This window comes from Carettochelys insculpta, chromosome 24, assembly GCF_033958435.1.
Source record: "Carettochelys insculpta isolate YL-2023 chromosome 24, ASM3395843v1, whole genome shotgun sequence".
Classification (NCBI taxonomy): domain Eukaryota; kingdom Metazoa; phylum Chordata; order Testudines; family Carettochelyidae; genus Carettochelys; species Carettochelys insculpta.
In genome coordinates, this window is record NC_134160.1 from 12,165,556 (window position 1) to 12,186,377 (window position 20,822).

The following is a 20,822-nucleotide window of genomic DNA, read 5'->3' on the forward strand; positions in this document are numbered from 1 at the left end:
CACTCACTAGCCTAGGTTGCCTGTCGCTGATCTAACCCCTCTTGGCGCAGTTGTGCTGATTCACACTGGCCAAAGTCGGACCCAGCTCCTTGGCCAGCCACGGCTCCTGGGCTGCTCCCAGGGCATGTAAGTTAACACTCCTGTTGGCCACATGCTAGATACCAGATATCACTCTGCATGGCTGCTGAGCCCTGCTGTGTAACCCCGCTCCGACCCCAGCCCGCCAGGTCGCAGAGCACCGCTTCTTGGGAACCACCAGCTCATCCTGCCACATCTGCCCCCCGGCATCAGGAGGAGGTAAAACTGAGGCTAGATCAGGGTGTTCTCTGGCAAGTGGCAGCTCACCTCATGGGTGTACCCACACTTCCAGGATGCAGGTGCTTTTCACGTAAGGGCCCTGGTGTTAGGGAAAAGAGAGGAACAATGTTATAAAAAACAAAGTTGGGTGGTGAGACAGGGTTAGATTCTGATCTCCTGCTGGTGTAAATCAGGGGAAGCCAACAGAAATGGCTCTGAAATCATTGGAGCCACTCCACATTGGCTCCAGCATAACTGGGAACAGAATTTGATCCTGCCCCTTTGGTACCTTCCAGACCTCCCACGTCCAGTGTTTTCCTTTCCTTGGGACTGTTGGTCGTCACGGCCCATCCGATTCCTCCCTCTACCCCATCGGTCGCTCCTGCCTTTTCTCCTGTTTCGCTCTCACCCTTTCCTCTCTCTCGGTTTTTCCCTCCTTTCTTTCTCTGTTTTTTTATGTCCCTCACCCTTCTCCCCGGCTCCGCCAGGCCAGGGCTGGCCGCTCGGGGCTGAACACGTTAATGTTATGCCTTGTGCAGCAGCAGCCAGCAAATGCCCTTTGTTTCGAGAGGCCTCACATTATTGGGGCTTTTGTGTGGCAGGCCCAGAATGCGCTTGTTAATTGGTGGGAGGAAAACGGAGGCATTGTGCAGCAGGTGGCGGGAGGCTGAGTGGAATGCAGGCTGGGAGTTCAGTTTGGGGGTTATCTCTTCATCTCTGGCGGGGTGAGGGGAGCCAGCTTCCACAGAGGTTAAACATTCAAACCTGGCAGCCTGACAGGTTTCCTAGCACCGTGGTGGGCGGGTGTGGGGAGCAGATTGTGGAGGGAGCGTTCAGACAAGAATGGGAAGGGAGCTGAGATGTGGGGCTGGCGGAATGGCAGATTCTTACGAAATTCCTCACAGGGGACGACTGGAGGGAAAAAGAAACTAATGGCCCCGCCCTGAGGAGATGCTGCAGGGAGCCTTTTACCCCTCTATGGGCAGATGGGGAAACTGAGGCTCAGATAGGCAAGTGACACAGAGAGTCATTGGCTAGAGCTCCTAATGCCCCCAGGCCTTGCTTTTGCGGCTCTCCAAGAAGGAACCCAGAAGGCTTCTTTCCTGTTCCCATCACTACACAACAACAGCTGGTGTCCCAGGGAGTATTATGCCATAAAAATGAGGGCGCTCTTCATTGCCTTGTTTCAAGGGCCGAATTCCAACCCTTGTTCAGGGCAGAGGGAGTCTGTCAAGTTATTTACTTGTTCCCATAACACAAGAACTAGGGGTCACCAAATGAAATGAATGGGTAGCAGGTTTAAACCTACCAAAAGGAAGTTTTTCTTCACTCAGCGCATGGTTGGCCTGTGGAACTCCTCGCCAGAGGAAGTTGTGAAGACCAGGACTTTAATAGGGTTCAAAAAAGAACTAGAGAAATTCATGGAGGTTAGGCCCATACATGGCCATTAGCCAGGATAGGAAGGAATGGTGGCCCTAGCACATGGTTTCCCAAACTGGGGGGCATGAAGAAATTCCAGGGGGGATGTGAGGTGACCCAGCCCCCCACCATCATTTCCTCCTACCCAAAGAAAGAGCCGGCCTTTGCTTCCGGTGCTGAGCCCTGGGTGACCTGGCACAGCTGCTATAAAAGCAGGCAGCTGACGAAGACCCATGTGGAGCTAGCTGCCTCCTGCAAATGAGAGTGAGTGTGGGTTGTGGTGGGGAGGAGGAGAATGGGGTTAGATGGGAGGCTGGGGGTGCCTGGCTCAGGTGAGGAGGATGGGGATGGGGTAAGAACAAGGGGCTGGTGGTGCCTGGTTTTGTGGGTTGGGAGGGGCTCAGGTGGGTGGCTTGTGGGGCTTGTAGGGCTTGGGCGGCTGGCCAGCTTGTGGGACTCGCGGTGCTTGGGCAGATGGGCCCAGCAGCACAGGGCTCGGGCGGCTCAGGCTGGCAGGCAGGCGGCCTCCAGCAGCGCAGGGCTTGGGCAGCTCAGGCTAGCAGGCAGGTGGCTGGTCCCAGCAATGTGGGGCTTGGGCAGCTCTGAATGGTAGGCAGGCAGCTGGCCCTGGCAACATGGGGCTTGGGTGGGTGGCTCGGGCAGCCGGTCCCAGCAGCGCAGGGCTCAGGCGGGCGGGTGGCTGTCGCGGTCAGTTGGGGTGGCTGGCATGGGGCTCAGGCAGCTGGCCAGCTGGGGCTGCACCAGGCACCTTCAAGGGGCCAAGAAAAACTAGTTGTGCTTATTTTTAATATTAAGCAACATTTTAAAAACAAGTTCTAGTGTTTAGTTAATTTAAATTAGGAATTGAATTTTTTGTTAAGGGGGGTTGGGTGATGGTAAAGAAGAGGCAGGTGGGGCATGAGGGTTTCTCAAAAATCAAAAGGGGGTTGTGGTGCCAAAAAGTTTGGGAACCACTGCGCTGGCCTGTTTGTTAGAGGCTAGGAACGGATGATGGGGAGGGATCACTCAATGATTGCCTGTTCTGTTCACTCCCTCTGGGGCACCTGACATTGGCTGCAGTCAGAAGACAGGACACTGGGCTAGATGGACCTTTGGTCTGACCCAGTGTGGCCCTTCTTATGCTCTTATGCTAATGGGAGTTGGATTAGACCCACCCACTGGGTGGGTTTTCTGCCTCATAAATCTATATCTCCATTGGAGACCAACCTCAAGACCATTTCACAACTAAACCACCAACGATTGCCTCCGTGGCACAAGTCCTGCATGCTGTTCTGGGTTACCATTTCCTGATTTCATTGTACTCTTCCAGGAATTACAACCAAGGGATCCTCCGATAAATACAACTACTATGTGAAATCTTACCGGGTTTTCTCCAGCAGAGATGGGAAGAACTGGAAAGCCTACAGATCTGGCAGTGCGCATGAGGATACGGTGAGAGGGTGACCTAACAAAAGGAGTTTGGGCCTTGATGAGACCAGAGAGCGTGGTAGGAATTCTACAAAAGGACATTTTGTTGACTCCTTATAAAACTTTGGCTGGGTCTGATTGCAGAACCTGCAAGGAGAGCTGGAATATTTTTCTCTAAAGAGTCTGCATCAGAGGGTTAGAAACAGTCTAGTCTCTGTCACTCCACTGGAAAACTGGAGTCACTCCACAGAACTAAATAGTGGAGTTGTTGTGGGTTTGTTCCCTCTAACCCGAGCGCTTGGGCTGTCACACAGGAGGAATTCAGGGGCTACCCAGCTGATTGGTAGAGCACCCAGAGCTGTCCACAGCCAACAGTGTGTGCTCCCATTGGTGGTGTGCAGCTGCACATGCCTCAGTGCACATAACAAAATCTAGGCTGAACCTGGTTGGAAAAATCAGGGAAAATTGGTTTACACTGGTGTAACATAGATCAGAGTGCGGCCTTTGGAGATGCTTTGCATTACTATAGTTCTTAATTAACTTCGTTAACAATAATTAAGCCTTTTTACACCTCCTGGCAGCCAGCTCAGCCTCGTAAGCAATTGTGGCCATAGAGACTTGAGGGCTGTCCTTGTACTGCATTTCACAACCAGATGGAATTTAGAAAGGTCAGCAGGACAGAACTGGAGTTTCCTGCTGCGAAAAGCACATCTCCCCACCAGCTGTCCTGAAGGAGAATCCCTTATCGTTGTTAGCAGTATGGGAACTATGGCATACGGCTTGGAGTCCATGCAGCAGAAGGCAGTCGTGAACATGCTCACCAGCCCATTCCTTACTGCATTAGCACCATTTTACAGTTACAGAGGTACAGAGAGATGAAGTGTTTTACCCAAGGTGCCGCAACAGATCAGTAGCAGATGTGAACTTAGACTCCAGGCGTCTGAACCATCGTTGCCTCCTGGTTCGTTCGGTCCCAGTGAGGTGTCACGTTTGTATGAAATTAAAATTGGAGGAGGGACAGGGAGGAAAAATAGACATGACAACAAATACGAAGTGCTGGGAGTGCCTTAAAGAGTACCAGGCTTTAAAGTAGAGTGGGATAGTTTTCAGTTCTTCAAGCTTCTCCCTGGCTTTCGATCTGTGCGGCAGTCCTTCTGAGCTGAGTCTGAAATGATTCCCACGCACCCCTCTGTGAAAAACAGAGACAACACCAAAGATGTTTCTAGTTTCATCAACATTCTTCTTGGAAAATTTTCAGGGTCAGGGATTTTCCTCCTATAAAAACAGCTCTAAAGGGGGTTCTGGGGACACTGCTGAGAGTGCCAATTCAAGGTGAGGTGCTTTGAGACAAGGTTCTACTATAAGACTGTACTGTAAGGCACACCAAGCCGGGCATGGAGGAAGTGAGAGGAGAAGACAAGGGAGAAAGGAAGACAAAGGGTGTTGCCAGCTGAGATCTGAATCATAGTACAATAGAGCACTAGAACTAGAGGGGACCGCAAGAGGTCATCAAGTCAAGTCCCCTGCCCTCACGGCAGGACCAAGCACTGTCTAGGCCATCCTCGATAGGTGTCTGTCTAACCTGCTCTTAAATATCTCCAGTGATGCAGATTCCACAAGCTTCCTAGGCAATTTATCCCAGTGTTAACCACCCTGACCGTTAGGAGGTTTCTCCTCAGGTCCAACCTAAACCTCCCTTGCTCCAGTTTAAGACCGTTGCTCCTTGTCCTCAGAGGCCAAGAAGAACAATTTTCCTCACTCCTCCTTGTAACCCTCTTTTAGGTAATTGAAAACCACTGTCATGTCCCCTCTCAAGTCTTCTCATCTAAACTGAACAAGCCCAGTTCTTTCAGTCTTCCCTCGTAGCTCATGTTCTCCAGACCTTTAGTCATTCTTGTTCCTCCTCTCTGGACTTTCTCCAATTTCTCCACATCCCTCTTGAAAAGTGGTGCTCAAAACTGGGCAAAATATTCCAGCTGAGGCCTAATCAGCACAGAGTAGAGTGGGAGAATGACTTGTCATGTCTTGCTCACAACACATCATCTGAGATGGGCTGGAGAGTAATCACCTAAGGAATCTGCTCCTGGTGGCAAGCACTGCAGGGGAGAAGACTCCTGCACCAAGGGAGGTGAGATGGAGTAGAGGGAGGCCGCTTGCAGGCATGATGAGAAGTGGCAGGAGAACTGACCAGATCCTGGACTGAATCCTGCTCCGACCCCAGCGTAAAGCAGCTGTCACACCACTGACTTCAGTGAAGCTAATATGGGTTGACACCAATGGGACAGCTCGGAGGCTGGCCTAAGAGAGCTGGTTTCTGTGGCGCCTGAGGTGAGCTGGTGGCAGTGCTTGAGGACGGGGACAATGGGTTCACATTAGGGTGATGAGTTGTCCTGTTTTTGGCCGGACAATCCCGTAGTTGGGACAGAGAGATGTGGTAGCCCGAGCTCACGTGGAGGTGATGTGTCACCCTGCAGTAATCCTGCTTGGCTTGGCTGACCGCCCCCCCAATTTTCCTCTCGGTGCCCAGGTCTTTGAGGGAAATGCTGACAGCCTCTGGGAGGCGTCCAACACCTTCATCCCCCCGATCCTGGCCCGCTACCTCCGCATTGTGCCCCAGAGCTGGAACCAGAGAATTGCCCTGAAGGTGGCACTGCAAGGCTGCCAAATGGCGCGACTGAAGGCGCCCCGGCAATACGGTGAGAGGCTCTGCAGGGGCTGGCTGGAGAGCTGCTGGGGCTCTTGGCAGGGGGCTGCCTAGTCAGACTGACGTGTGGGTTTCACTAGCCAGCTACAGTATCCTTCAGCATGAACATGCTTTGGCTGCGTGGCTCCGGCATGCAGGGGCTGCCCTCCTCTCCAGAGGTTCCTCAGACACGGAGGCTGAATCCCAATACGTCTCTCTCCTGGTTAGCTAAGGGTTAAAGTATAAGCTTTGCAGGGGAACTGGGGCAGATGGAGGTACCAACTGCCTTGGCTTGGGCTGTGCTTGTATCTTGTAAGCTAAGCAGAGTGGGTCCAGGATGTGCCTCAATTGGGAGACTTACACAGAGCACACAGGTGGGGCAGAAGCGAGACAGTCCCCAGGTAAGGGCTGGGGGTCCTTTCTGTGTGTCCCTTTAAGATCCCACGGCAGGTTAGCCTGGCTAGATCCCCCTTAGCTGGTGCATCCTGCCACTGTAAAATCCCCCGGCAGTTTCACTGGGTTTTCTCTCCTTTCTGTCCTCAACTGCTGTGTAGCATTATGGCAGAGTGTTGGACCAGCTGCTGCCCACCCCAGAAGTAGCTGCATTGCAGCAGAGGGATGAGAAGCACTCAGTGTGCTGCCCTGCAATCAAACCGTGCCATCAGCTTGGAACAACCAGGCTTCTGCTGGAAAGCAGCCACTTCTGACCCCTCTCTCAGGAGCAGGGCAGGCTCAGATTGACCCGGGTTAAATTCTTTGCTGGAGAACACTAGTTGACTTTGTTACCTGCAGCATGTTAATTGTGCTTACTAAACTGTATGTTTTGCAGTAACCAGTGCCCCAAAGGAGGTTCCTGTCCTGACCAACATCCCCACCGATCACACCCCAATCCCTGGAGTCTCTATAAATCCAGATAAAGAAGGTAGGTGCAACTCAGAGCAGAGGGGTAACATGGCCTAGTGGTCCAAGCTGGTGGGCAGGGAGGGAAACATCTGTCTTCAGCTCTTCCACTGACTCACTGTGCAACTCTGAGAAAATCTGTCATTTGGGGCCTGATTTTTAAAAGTTACTGACATGCACCAGTAAATGGGCAAACGTGGGATGAATCTGGGCGTGCAAATCCTGGATATGCAAACCCAAGTGGCCAGTTAAATGTGAAATTAGCTGTTGGCTTGTGCAGACACCTGATCTGGGCACCCTACAGTGGCAGTTGTACAGGCAAATTTGGCTCCAGTTGCACAGGCAGGTTAGCTAATGCAATTAGACATTTACTAAAAAACATTAGGATGTTAACCTTTGTGCCTCAGTTTCCCCTCCTAGAAGTCAGAGATAATGTGCTCTCCATACAGTGTAGCTGTGCAGGTTAAAAAAGGCTTTTCAAAGGACAGCTCAACATCCAATTCTCAGTGTGGAATTCGGGAGGGAACTGAGTACATAACTCCCCTTTGTGCCTTCTAGAATCCCCCAGTTAAGTAGTATATGCAAGAGCACTGTTAGGGTCTATCTACACACCAAAGTTATTCCGAAGTAGCTTATCCTGGAGTTGTTATTCTAAAATCAGCTGTTCCAGAATAATGCATCTACACTACAGGGAAGCCCCAGATTAAGCAAAACTTGTTCTGAGAGTGTGTGTCTGCACAACAGACTCTATTTCAGAGTAGAGCCCCTGGAAGCAATGCTCACGATCTGAAGAAGTGGGTCTGTCCCAGGAAAGCTCATCACCTAATAAATTATTTTGTTAGTCTTTAAAGTGCTACTGGGGTGCTTTTTTGTTTTGATTGTCCTGAGTGTGATCCTTGACTGGCCTAATCCAGAGTCACACCCTTGGAGCCAGTAGGTCTGGGATGAATCAGGAGTCATGCCTCTGCAGCCATGGAGTGGCACGAGCATAGAGCAGGTGCAGGAGCAAAAGGTTGTGTAACCCAGTGATGTGTTTCACAAGGTTTCCACCCTTTACCTTGAACCTGGCTGCAGGCGGCTTCTGCTCCCTCTCTGGCAATGGCAGAGCCTGGAGCCTCTGTGACAGGCTGGGAGCAGGGCATCCTCACTGGAGTGGGGGTAACCACTTTGTCCGGACACCAGGAGGGAGGGTGGGACAGAGGAGCACATTGCTAAGTCCCTGCTTCCTTTCCCAGGCTCCATGTTACTGGTGATGCTGCTGACTGGGGGCTTTTTGCTGCTCTTCTCTGGCCTTTTGCTCCTGGCTTTCCTCTGCCACAAGAAGAGGTGGGTGAGCCCTCTCCTCCCCCCGGCATGCTCTTTCCTTCCATCATGGCCTAGCACTCCCTGCGGATGGTCCCAAAGCAGGGTGCTCTCCCCCAGGATCAGATTTGGGCCTCTCTCAGGATACCAAGGGCAGTTTCATAGAATCGTAGGGTTGGAAGAGACCTCAGGAGGTCATTATCCAAACCCTTGCTCAAAGCAGGACCAACCCCAACTAAATCATCCCAGCCAGGACTGACTTAACCTCTAGGGATGGAGATTCTACCCCTCCCCAGGTAACCCAGTGCTTCTCTGCCTTCCTTGTGAAATAGATTTTTCTAATATCCAACCTAAACCTCGCTCATTGCAACTTGAGACCGTTACTCCTTGTTCTGCCATCTGTCATGATTGAGAACAGCCTCTCTCCAGCCTCTTTAGAGCCTCCCTTCAGGAAGTTGAAGGCTGCTATCAAATCGCCCCTCAGTCTTCTGGAGCCTAAATAAGCCCAAATTCCTCAGCTTCTCCTCACAAGTCATGTGCTCCACCCCCAATCATTTTTGTTGCCCTTTGCTAGACTCTCTCCAGTGTGTCCACATCCTTTCTGTAATGCGGGCCCAGAATTAGATGCGGTGCTCCAGATGCAGCCTGAATAATGGGGAATAATCTCTTCTCTAGCTCTGCTGACAGTGCTCTGACTAATACAGCCCAATATGCCATTAGCCGTCTTGGTCACAAGGGCACATTGGTGGCTCATATCCAGCTTCTCTTCCCCTGAAATAGTTCAGGTCTTTTTCTGCAGAACTGCTTGTTATCCAGTCAGTTCCCAGCCTGTAACAATGCTTGGGATTCATCCAACCGTCTGCACTGAAGGTGAACGCCCTTGCCCATAGTGGTTGCTGGGGCTTGTGCTCCTGAGCTGTGATAGCCAGCATGCCAGCTGCACCAGCTGTCCACCAGCATCCCCCCGCAAGTGTAGCCCACACACCGAGGTGGCTACATGGAGTGGCTCCTAGACTGCTTACAGGGAAAGAATGAGTCTCCTCTGCAGCCTCACATGCAAGCCAGGGGGCTTTTAGCTCAAATTGTAGAGGCTCCTGCACTAAACTCCCGAGGTCCCGGGTTCAGGTTTGGCTGTGGGCAGTTATACAAGCAGTGAGTAACTGTGAGCACACCTGGGATGCTGCTCAGGAACATAGCTCTGTATTAGCTTTCCAAAGTAGATTCTACCTTGTGCTAGTCTGGAGCAAATGGGACTGCTTGCCTGTGCGGTAATACCCAGCTGTGCTCTGACTCAAGGGGTGCTTGGACATGGCAGAGCTGCTGTGGATGTACCTTATTTCTCCCTCTCTTTCGGCAGGAAGACAGCCGTGGATCTGAACTGTAGCCTCCTGAAAGGTGAGTGCCGAGGAAGCACAGGACTGGTTGGCAGCTGGCTGACAAGCACGCAGCCCAGGGCTTCCCTGTGAGTCTGGAAGGGCTGAGCTGTGAGACCAAGTTATTTCCGCCTCAGCAGTGAAATGAGTCAGTGGACTGAGGTTTCCCAGCCTGTTTGTGGCTGGCACACTCTGCAGCAGACAAACTGACAAAAGCAAAGCAGCGCTTCCCAGCCCCTTTGAGCTCAGAGACACCAGGCTGCTCCTTGCAAAGGTGATGTTCCATTGGCCCATGGGGGCTGGGGCCATGCGCAAGCTTCCTGCTCACGAGGCATTTCACTCCCGCACAAGTGTGTAAAGGCCACAATGGTCAGGTGCAGGCTCCCATTCTGGGTGCCTCCTTGGCTAAGACCCTCCAAAGTATTTAGGCCCCTAACACCCTTTGAAATCAATAGGAGAGAGGCACCTAAATACCTTTGATGATCTCAGTCCTTGGTGATGGTTCAGTGCCTCTGAACACCCATGGTTACTCACAAGTTCAGCTAAGGTTATGGGTCTAACTCTCCATCTTAGGTATTTACAATGACCCCATCTCAGACTCTTTACCATATTTATCCATGGATACGCCTGGGAGGCAAGGCAGTGCAGATATTCCCATGGGGCAGATAGGGAACTGAGGCACAGGGTACAGTTAAGGGACTTGCCCAAGGTCATACAGGAAGTCTGTGGCAGAGCAAGTATTCAAGCCCAGGTCTTGCACAGCCTGGGCTGGCGTGCTGGTCACTGGGACAGCCTCCTCCTTAGTCCTGATGCAAATTAGCTCCAAGGCATCTCAAACTGGGCATTCCAAAGCAGCAGCCACAATGACAAATGGTGGCTTAGATTTTTGATCCTAAGCTTGCAATGGAGCTTCCTTCAGAAACCTCCTCCCACACCCAGGTGTCAGTCAAACCCACTTCTCCGCCAGCACTGATATTGCAGGGGCCTAGCTGGGCAAGTGCCTTTTCTGGCACATGGCAATGCTGTGACACACAATGAGCACCACACAAATACACTAGCCTCCATGGGGCCCAATCCCTCACTGCCACCTACGTAATTTACACCTTTATGGAGAGCATCCTGCGTGGATGGTGGGCTCCACTCACTCTCGTGGGGGGAAAGGTGCAGGGCAGGGGAGAAGCAGCCCAAAGCCTGAAGTATCTGCTCTGTTTCTGTCCCCCGTCTCTTACTAGTCCCACCTCGGAGATGCCTCTGTTAGAAAAGCTGCTCTGCTGTAACCAGCTCCATTTAAAAAGCCACCTGGTACAAGGAAGGATCTACGGTGGCACAGAGCTTCTAGGCTCAGAAGAGCCCAAGCTCTGACCTGTTCCTGCAGCGCTTATGAGCACCGGGGGGGCAGGGGGCTGACAGCAGCAGTTCAGCTCCTCCTGAGACATAAGCACTGGAGCCCAAGGAGTTAGGATTCGCCTGCACATACTGCCAGGGCTCACATGCTCAGCCAGCTACTGTGTGGCAACCTGGACTCTATTTCTGCACGTCGTAGTGCAAGCCATGGGGCACCCTACAAATTACTAGTAGCAAGCAGCAGGCCAGAGTCCTGAACAACTGTGCCCTGGCTTGCTGCACACTAAGTCCCTCTGTGGATAAATCCATAGACACTGAGTGTGAAGCAGCATTGCCTAGTGGATAGAGCACTGTACTGCCTGGTTTTGCAATAGGCCTGGTGGGTGACCTTGGGTAACCCATTTCCCTGCCTCACTTTCTCCATCTGTAAAATGGCATTAGTGCTATGGGGCTCCTTTGTGTATGGCTCTTTGATCAGGTATTATTGTTAACTTGAGTTAGCGTTATTGGGAGTTGTAGAACTCAGAAATCCCGAGGCCCAGGCCTGTGTGCTAGCCACAGGGCTATCCAGTTTCCTGTACTTTGCTGAGCCGCTTTGCTCTTCTATGGCCTGGTTTGAGAAAAGGCCTCGATTTTTGCAGCCAGTTTGTCCGTGCCACCCAACTCCCTGAACCCCTATGCTTGGCAGCCCTAATGCTGCAGCTGCACCACGCACCTCTAACGCAGCTTGGGGGATGAGAAGAAAAGCCATGTGACTAATGGAGGTTTGGGGTTGGGGGTATCCACCTCTCTCTTTAGGGTACCCAAAATTGGAGTCCAGCCAGGTGTGCCCCAGTGAGAGTCTGCAACCGTCCGGCTCTGAACTGACCTCGTTCCCCGTGGCTGGCACCCCTGTAGAACTCAGCGGGGCTCATTCACCAGGTAATTGTAGAATCATAGAATCCTAGGGCTGGAAGGGACCTCAGGAGGTCATCTAGTCCAGCTCCCTGCCTAAAGCAGGACCAACCCGAACTAAACCATCCCAGCCAGGGCTTTGTCAAGGTGGGACTTAAAAACCTCTAGAGATGGAGATTCCATTACCTCTCTAGGCAACACATTCCAGTGCTTCACCACCCTCCTGGTGAAACAGTTTTTCCTAATAGCCAACCTACTCCTCTCCCTCTGTAACTTGAGACCATTGCTCCTGATTCTGCCATCCGTCGCTACTGAGAACAGCCTCTCCCATCCTCTTCAGAGCCCCCTTCAGAAAGCTGAAGGCTGCTATCAAATTGCCCCTCAGTCTTCTCTTCTGCAAACTAAATAAGCCCAAATCTCTCAGCCTCTCCTCATAGGTCTTGTGCTCCAGCCCCTTCATCACTTTCATTGTGCTCTGCTGGACCCTCTCCAATGAATCCACCATCCTTTCTGCTCTGCGAGGCCCCAGAACTGGGCACAATACTCCAGATGTGGCCTCACCAGTGCCAAATAGAGGGGAGTAATAACTTCTCGAGATCTAATGCTCCCCAGTATACTGTTCGCCTTCTTGTTGATTCATATCCAGCCCCTCCTCCACTGTAATCCCCAGGTCCTTTTCTGGTGCTCTGCTGCTTACTCAGTTGGTCCCCAGCCTGTAACAATGCTTGGGATTCTTCCACCCCAAGTGCAGGACTCGACACTTCTCCTTGTTGAACCTAATCAGATTTCTTTTGGCCCAATTCTCCAATTTATCCAGGTCACTCTGGACCCTATCCCCACCCTCCAACATATCTACCTGTCTGCCTAGCTTATTGTCATCCTCAAATTTGCTGAGGGTGCAATCTGTCCCCTCGTCCGGGTCATGAATAAAGATATTGAACGATATCGGCCCTAGAACTGATCCTTGGGGCACTCCACTTGAAACCGAGAAACATAATAGGGAGCTGGATCTTCAGTTAGAGCATGGGTACCACTCTCCCACTGGCTAATGGAGGGAGTATCACTTACCCTACTCAGTCGTTCAGGATTGTTCACAGCCCCTGTTCTCCAGGGCATTGGCCACACCAGCTATCAAATAATGTAAGCAATAAGGCCTCCGCAGGAGACAGTTGGACAGGCCAAGAGAAAGCTTCCAGAAATTGGACCTGTTTTATCAGCATCAGTCTGATCACTCCAGACTAGACCCAGAGTAGCCTCACTCCCACACGTTAGCAGGGCACCTGCATGTTTGCCCAGCCCCTCTCCCTAAGCACTGAGCAAGGCTGGCCACTTGGAAGATCTGTTGCACCTTTTATTACAGGATCCCTCAGTACCTTACCAACAATAACAGCTTTGCCCTCCAAGGATATCCCTATCCCCATTTTACAGGTCAGGACATCAAGGTTAAACAACTTGGATGAAGAGTTCTGGTTCCCAGTTGCCCGCTCTAACCACTGGATAATGCTCCCTCCCGTTGCCAGGAACAGAACTTGAATACTGAATCTGATGCTCCCAAGCAAGAGCAACCCTAAGTGCTTTGCTGGCCAGGGCACAAAACATGCCTCCCACTTGACCACAGTGCAGCAAGAAAGTAAAGTGGTAGAGACCCCCCTGGAAGCTGGCACCCACGTCAGGTGCCCTGCTCTGCCCTGGTACCTATTGCTAGGCTGCATGGTCTGCTGCCTACCCCACAAATGGAATGTGTGACCCAGCAGACAATATAAAATAAAATAAAAAAAAAAGAGAGATACACCTCTCATAGAGGTGGAGGGGACCTTGGGAGATCATAGAAGCCAGTCCCCTGCCTTCTTGGCAGGGCCAAGCACCATTCCTGACAGATTTGTCCCACATTTCCACTCCTCAAGGATTGAGCTCCCAACCCTGGGTTTAGCAGGCTAATGTTCATCCCACTGAGCTCTCCCTCTGCACAAGACAGCTGGGTGCACAAACAATGCAGTGCTGCACCTGACAGCAAAAGGCACTTGTACAACCTACCCCAGGCAGCGCACGCACGCGCGCACACACACGCACACAAAAAAGTTGTTCGGCACTGCAAGAATGTGTCTCATCTTGTCCCTCAAGATCTCACCAGATTAACAGCCCCAGTCCCAGCCTAGGCTCTGTAGACCTTGTCCCCTTCACCACCAGGAGGCCCTCTGTGCTAGGGAGGATAGGGGATCCCCCACCCATGCTCCCTTCTAGGTCCTAAGTCAGGACTCTAGAGGAAGTGGCTGGAATCTCCCAGCCCTTTCCTACTTCCCTGCCTGGCTTCCTGCCACAGGCCATTTCTCAGCCTCGGCCCCCCAGACTGCTCACCTCTTGGAGGTATGACGTGTGAAGGTCAGTCCCAAGCAGTTCTCCTCTCTCAGTCCTACTGCCTCTGGACCTGCAGCCCTTTCCATGACACACACTCTGGTTCTCCCCAGCCGGATCCAACTACTTACCAGTCTCCCCGCCAGGTGTCACAGTGGGCAAACTAGCCTCTCCATCTCCCTTTAATGCTATCGCTTCAGCAGAGGGGTTACACCCCGCCAGCACAGAGTCTTTCTCTCCTTGTACCCCCTCCAAACCTTGGGGGTGTGTCCCATTATATCCCAGATTCTGTCCTTCCCTGAACGGTTTGTTTATTCCCTTAGTTGGGACAGTCGGAGGCCAAGTCCCAGCAGCTGGGTTTGTTTATCCAAAATTTCTTTCAGGACAGAGCTGCCCATTGCCCAGACATGAAGCTACTGAGAGAGGGAAGGGATCTACTACTGACCACCCTGGGTTAGGGAGCAGCCCCCGCCACCCCCCACGCAAGTGGGCTGAGCCAGTTGGTCCACTGACTTCCCATCCCAAAGGTGTGACGGGGAACAAGTGTCACCAGCCTGGAGGGGGAAGGGAAATGGGTTTCAGTCCAGCAACAAACACTTGGTGCTTGAGTAAGGTAACATTGTCATCTGTACCAAGGAGCCTGTCAGCTGGAAACAGGGCAGGGATCTGGGTCCTTGACTGTATTGTTAGTGATGTCTGGGCATCATGTGAATCAGCTGAGCCTACTCATGTCCTGGAAAAAGCCTGGCAGGGAGCGCAATCATCTGCATTGCTGAGTGTGGATCTGCCTCAGGGACCTGCAGCAATCCTTAATCAGAGCAGGGGCTGGGGCAGGGCTGGCAGAACGAGGTCCCTGGTCTGTGGGAGGGAGCAGGGGAAGGGAAGTGGAAGAGAGAGGCCTGAAGGAATTGGTCATGCCCCTCTCCTCCTTCAGCTCTGGCAGCTGGATCCCAAACAGCAGGTGATGGAATCCTTTCCAGGCTCAAGTTGGCAAATCTGTGCCTGTTGCATGGCCAGCTTGGGCTCCATTGTCTTTCTAAGGGCTCATGCTGCTTTTTCTTTGCAGAATATGCTGAGCCTGATGTGGTCCAGGTGATCCCTAACAGCCAGACAGCCCCATCCACCTTCAAACCTGCCCTGGATGAAGGCTACACGCTCCCACTGGTCCTGAATCACTACAACGTGCCGGGCAAGTACCATGAGTATGCAGAGCCACTGCCACCCGAGCCTGAATACGCCACCCCCTTCATGGAGCAGGCCCTGGACACAGTGGGGGCTGCTGCCAGGAAGAACATCTGTGTCATCAAAGTCGTTCCCACCTCCCAAGGCTGGGCAGGGTCACTGGCCTCCCCAGCGTCCCAGGGGATCCAGCCGCAGTATGACTTCCCCGTTCAGCGGCCCACTGAGACACTGAATGGCACAAGAGGGGAGGGGTCCTGCCTACTCAGCACTGTGTACACAGAGCCCCAAACTGAGCGGACTCCCACCCTATGGGGTGACATCCCTGTGGGGCCCACTGTCTCCCCAGAAGGACACTGCTTACCGCTCCAGGACCTCACTCTCACTCACATCTACCACGAACCTTTGTGAGGCTGTGGAGAGGGAACTCACATCACATGCCAGGCACCTGGAGAAGAGGGTCCGACTACACTGGCGAATCCGCTCTGGGCGTACACAGCAAGAAGAAGCTGCCCTGTCTATCACCAGCAAAGGGAAAGGAAATAGCCAGCAGGTTTATAGTATTAAACTGTGTGGAAGAGGTTGAGGTTTTTTTTTCCCCCCTTGAACTTAATTAATACCCCAGACCATCTTTCCTTTCCTTTAGGAGTCAAAGGGCCAGTGGCAGGATCAAAAAGCAGATATACCCTTTACCTGCATCACTTATAATTATTTTTTTAATAACCATGATTTATACAGTTCCATGCGCTTTAAATAAAGTGAAAAGCGCCCTCTGATGCACTCTGAGCGCTCTTAACGCCTCTCTCTGGTATTAAAGCTTGAATGGAATTTTACAAACCTCCTGTTCTTCTGCCTTTCATGGGGAAAACAGGTGAGTCAGTTACATGTTTTGTTTCTAGTCACTTTCAGTTCCTGTGTTTGTCTCCTGTGACTGTCACTGGCAGGGAAGTACTTTTCCAGCACAAGCCAGTGAGAGGCAATTAAATCCCAAAACAAAGGCTGCTGTTTCTTGACATAGAAAATAAAAAGAGCAGGAAAATATGCTCAGATAAATTGGGGACTGTAAAAGATGTTTATTTAAAAGCCCCACAAACTATGTTTTCCACATCTACATTTCACTGACCATCAGCTCAGTTCAGACAAGAGGGATATTGTGCAGACAAGTGACATTACTCTTTTGGCTCATCCTGTTGATTTTAAGGCGTGAAATTACTTACATGTATGTCTACCTTTGAAGATCATTTTTAAGTCAGCTGTGAAGCAACAGATACTCTGCACAAACCTGCTAAGGGAAACTGGAATCAAAGGGAGAGGAATTGCAATGTTTGGCTCTCTATATATTGGCTTTTTCATTGATCAAGTAGGCAATATTTGTAATGTGATAGGAGGACAATGGTGACAAAGCTTGGTGGTTTGGTGCAATGTTAATTCATTAATTCATCTGTTAGAGAATTGCACCTGTTTCCTGTGATCTTTGAGCTTCTGTCCCTGAATCCAGCACTTCATCCAAGATCCTTGGAAAGGGCCAAAACTAGACACTGACTCTGATGCTGAGACAGCTCTGAGGACAGGTAGCTTGATGCTGTTCTTAAAGGAATACCAGCACAAGTCAAGGTCTGTAGTGCTGCTAGGGGACAGTAATGTTTGCCAAAGAGAATTTGAGCCTTAACTGTGTTTCTCTAACAGCAGTGGGATGGATGGAAAAAACCCATGCTTGCCTTGTCAGAACTGCACTGATCCCCATCCTTCCAGCATCACTGGCTACCAGTTTTTCCAGCAGCTGCAGGAATGGAGCCTCAAATCTCTCTTGTGTTTGACAATGTGCTGGTAGGGATAGAATAATGATCATCACCATCACACCTAGCTGTTCTAATTGTGCTTTTCATTAATAGATCTCAAAGCACTTTACAAATGAGGGCAGTATCCTTATTGCCATTTTACAGATGAGGAGACTGACACACAGAGCCAGCATTGACATACCTAGAGTCACCCAGCATGCAGTGGCAGAGCCAGTTATAACATTCAGGTCTGCTGAGTCCCAGTTCAGTGCTCTATCCAATAGGCCATACTGCTCTGCCTATTGGCTGTACTGACCCTATACGGAACCACGTCTCCTCCAGAGAGGCCCTCATCCTCATATACAGATTGCTGTGCACCCTTTCCTGTGTGTAAACATTTTAAAAGACAGCTGTATAGTCATATATAGCTCCTGCCACAGCATAGATTAAGCCAGGTCACTTTGGCAGCAGCCCCTGGATGGAACAGTACTCTTTAATATTCCATTGAAGGGGTCCAAGAATCTCATGGCACATGTAGCTTAGTTGGCTTTAGCTGCACTTCCATCTGGCACAGTACTCTGGTAATTCTCACACACGTGCACAGACTGATGCTGCAAAGTCCAGGCTTTGCAAAAGACTGCCTGTGTGAGTGACTCTTGGCAAGTTCAGTATGAAGGCACGGGTGCCCCCTTGTGGTGTCTGAACACCCATCCCAGCCCCAAGGCTGTTTGTTTTCAGTGAAGGGGAACAGCCAGCTACCCTGCAGCATTGTGAGCCCCTTAAGCCTTTCACCCTCGTGGCACTAGAGAGGCAAGCCACTGGGGGTGTACAGTAAGACTGACCTAGCTCCCATTGGAATTATCAGAAAGATACCCATCGACTAGAGTGGGGTTTGGAGAGGGTACTGCCACAGTTCACCATTGCTGCTCCCCAGGTTTGGGTGATGTTCTAGAGGCTTCATAGAGCATCATTGTCACAAGGATTGTACATCACAGTATCTGGTTTTCCCCAGAGGGCAACTCATTGATTGCAAATACAAGCCGCACTCACCCAGCTGCCCAGCTCCAGTCCCTTGAAGAGGAATGGGCCATATCCTTGGCTGGTGTGAATCAGCATTGCTCAATGGAGCTGTGGTGCTTCACATCAGGGGAAGATCTGATCTGAATGGCTCAATCAGAATTAGAATTTTCTGTTTGGAAACGTCCTTCTCAGTGGCTGGCTGCATCTAGTTCTGCTTTCCAGTTTGTGCCTTTTACCCTCCTATGCCATTTGACAGTGAAACAAATGACCTTCCTCTGGGCAAGCCATAGGGCTATGATGGATTTAATCCATGGTCTTTTCATTGCATGATACATGCTCACTCATTAGTCTGTGCCATGCTCTTGGGAGGAAGCCAGAAATCATTATTCCCATTTTACTTGTGAGTAAACTGAGCCACAGGGCAGCAAAGTGAATTACCCACAGTCACTAAGGGGTTTAGAGGCAGAACTGGGGATAGAATTCTGCTGTTCCTATCTCCTGACTATACATTCCTCTGGCTTACATTGGCGACCAAAGAAACCACAAACCTCTCAATGTCCAGACCTTTGCATGCCCACTAGACCAAGAGGCCCTCCTTTACTTCCAGTCAGGAAGACAGAAAGGTGGGCGGCAGCACCCAGACATTTTACCGGTTTGCCTTCTCGGCATCAAAATATGCTGAGTTTCAGGATTCATGCACTTGGCTATAGTGACCTTCCTAGTGGTCCTACCCAAAGCCATCTGTATTTCTGGCTTGCAGAGCTGGGCTACTATGGGCATATTGTGATCACTCCCTCCCACCCCTGCAAAAAAAAAAAAATATTCATGTTACTTGGACTAGCAGGGTAAAAAAATTGTCTACATATATTTTTAAAAGGGACAAAAAAGCAGGTTTTTTTGTCTAAAATGAAGGGGTTTTTTTGTTTCAGCCACACTTTTTTCAGGTTTTTCCTCAAAGACCTGAATTTTTTTTATTTTTTTAGTTTGGGAAGCTTTTTCTTTCTTTCTTAGTGGAAAAAGGAGGGTTAAGGGAAAGACAAAGAGGAAACACCAAGAATGGGGGGGGGGACACCTAGCAAATGTAAGTGTTTTGGATTTTGAAGACTGGAAAAAAAATTACGTTCCCCCCCACCCCAGCTTCCTCCTCGCCAAAGTATAAATAAATAAATAAAACTAGGAAAACTGCAGGGATCTCCATAGAAGTCAGTGGCAAAAATCCTACTGACATCCAGGGCAAAAAATTATGAGTCATATCAAAGAACCAAGTACCCTGGAAATTTCACAATCTGAATGTTCTGCAAGCTGAGCAAAGCAGGTTTTTCCAGGAATTGCTTCAATGGCACTAACATAAACTTCTCTTTCTTAATCAATGCAGCGGGGCCGTGCGCATCATTTTGCAGCATGCACGTTTCCTCATAGAAGGCTGTTGCGTCTGCATTACTTTTCTGTATGCAGTCCCTCGGCACACTAGACTAGTGCATCTCCTTGTCATTTACAAGTTGTGCCATTTAAACTCTGTGGGAGACATTTAATATTTTTACACTTCATATTGAAAAGAGAAAAAGATCATAGACGCTAACCATCCTCCTACCCATCCCCATAACAAGTATCTACTACTTCATATACAGCCTTTATTGATGTAATCTAAATATGACAAAAAATTCATTACATTTGGCTACATACACAGTTACAGGGACTAAATGCATTAAACCATAGTACTGGGTCCAGCATGAGGGTTGCACTGGGCTGCAGGCTGAACAGCTGTTCTCCCCACCAGCACTGATCCCAGAGATAGGTCTGATCCCAGCACCCAACGGAATTACTTCATCAGCTTTCTTAGGTAACCCATCTGCCCCGCCTTTTTGATTCAAACACTGTTCCAGTCAATAAATTGTTTTTAGGAACAGTAGTTTGCAAAGCACATCAAGATTTTTCGGAAAGCTGATTTTTTCCTCTTGGGTAGGGGAAAAAAAATCTTAAAGGGACTAAACTCAAACAAGGATACCAACCTTCATTTCACTCTGCCAGTTGGCTGTCTGTTAAAATAGCTGTAAGGAGGTATTTCACTCCCCCATATAATTAATGCTTCAATAAAATTTAACTGAAAGAACAGATAAATAGTGCCTCATTCAGTATTTAGCAAACTGCAATGCCCAATACAGAAAATTATAGTGTGTGTTTGGGGAATACATATATTCTGACCTGGGTAGTTAGTAATTATCTAAAGCAAATGAAATGCCAAAGGATAAATGTATTTTCTATCTGGAAAATTATGAAACATTTTAAAGCAAGAGGTTTTCATTTTCATTTGGAGTAAAAGTAAGTATTTGCTAATCTGGAATTTTTTCACTACATTTTGATAAGTATGTCAAATACTCCTCACTAACACACAAAACACGTGAAAGGCAGAAAAATATAAAATTACAACAGAACAAGACTCTTAAGAACAACACTGCTCTGCCTTAAAAACTTTTTAATCAGACAACCCTCCGCGTTCAACACTAGTGCAGCCACAAAAGTTACTATGATCTGATCTATTTTTCATTATATTTTCGGGGTGCCGGAACCAACGATTACCAGCAACCCCTGGAACAAAAATTGTGCTTCCGAAATCTCTTGATGTCGATTCCGCACGAAGCAAAGAAAGCCACAGCTCCCCTGCTTCATGTGCCATACACGACAGAAGCCCTTTTTACAAAATGATTGCCGGCCTCGCCCGGTCAGGCTGTGTCTCAGCTGTCTAGGTCAGGGGGAGACGCTCTGGAGAGAAAGGAAAGTATTACATCCAACAGCTGTTCCCTTCAGTCCCTTTATGTCTTTTTCACTTATTTTAGTGTACTTTCCCCATTAATA

The 20,822-nt window shown here is 50.0% G+C and overlaps 1 protein-coding gene and 1 non-coding gene across 7 annotated transcripts in view; one reads left to right on the forward strand and one right to left on the reverse strand.

The window, feature by feature from the left end:
- The window catches only part of LOC142001406 (discoidin, CUB and LCCL domain-containing protein 1-like), a 74,733-nt gene extending 58,137 nt beyond the window's left edge, over positions 1-16,596 (forward strand). For all 6 annotated transcript variants that reach the window (XM_074976587.1, XM_074976590.1, XM_074976592.1 and 3 more), the window contains 7 exons: positions 3,047-3,168; positions 5,672-5,840; positions 6,657-6,749; positions 7,963-8,053; positions 9,387-9,424; positions 11,545-11,667; positions 15,059-16,596. In XM_074976587.1, coding sequence (XP_074832688.1) covers positions 3,047-3,168; positions 5,672-5,840; positions 6,657-6,749; positions 7,963-8,053; positions 9,387-9,424; positions 11,545-11,667; positions 15,059-15,582 — 1,160 coding nt within the window. In that variant the 3' untranslated portion in view covers positions 15,583-16,596. The remainder of the gene's footprint in view (positions 1-3,046; positions 3,169-5,671; positions 5,841-6,656; positions 6,750-7,962; positions 8,054-9,386; positions 9,425-11,544; positions 11,668-15,058) is intronic.
- Positions 16,597-20,522: 3,926 nt separating this feature from the next.
- On the reverse strand, positions 20,523-20,663 carry LOC142001442 (U11 spliceosomal RNA). The gene has a single exon (XR_012642487.1). It is a non-coding gene; the product is annotated as a U11 spliceosomal RNA (small nuclear RNA).
- Positions 20,664-20,822: the final 159 nt, after the last annotated feature.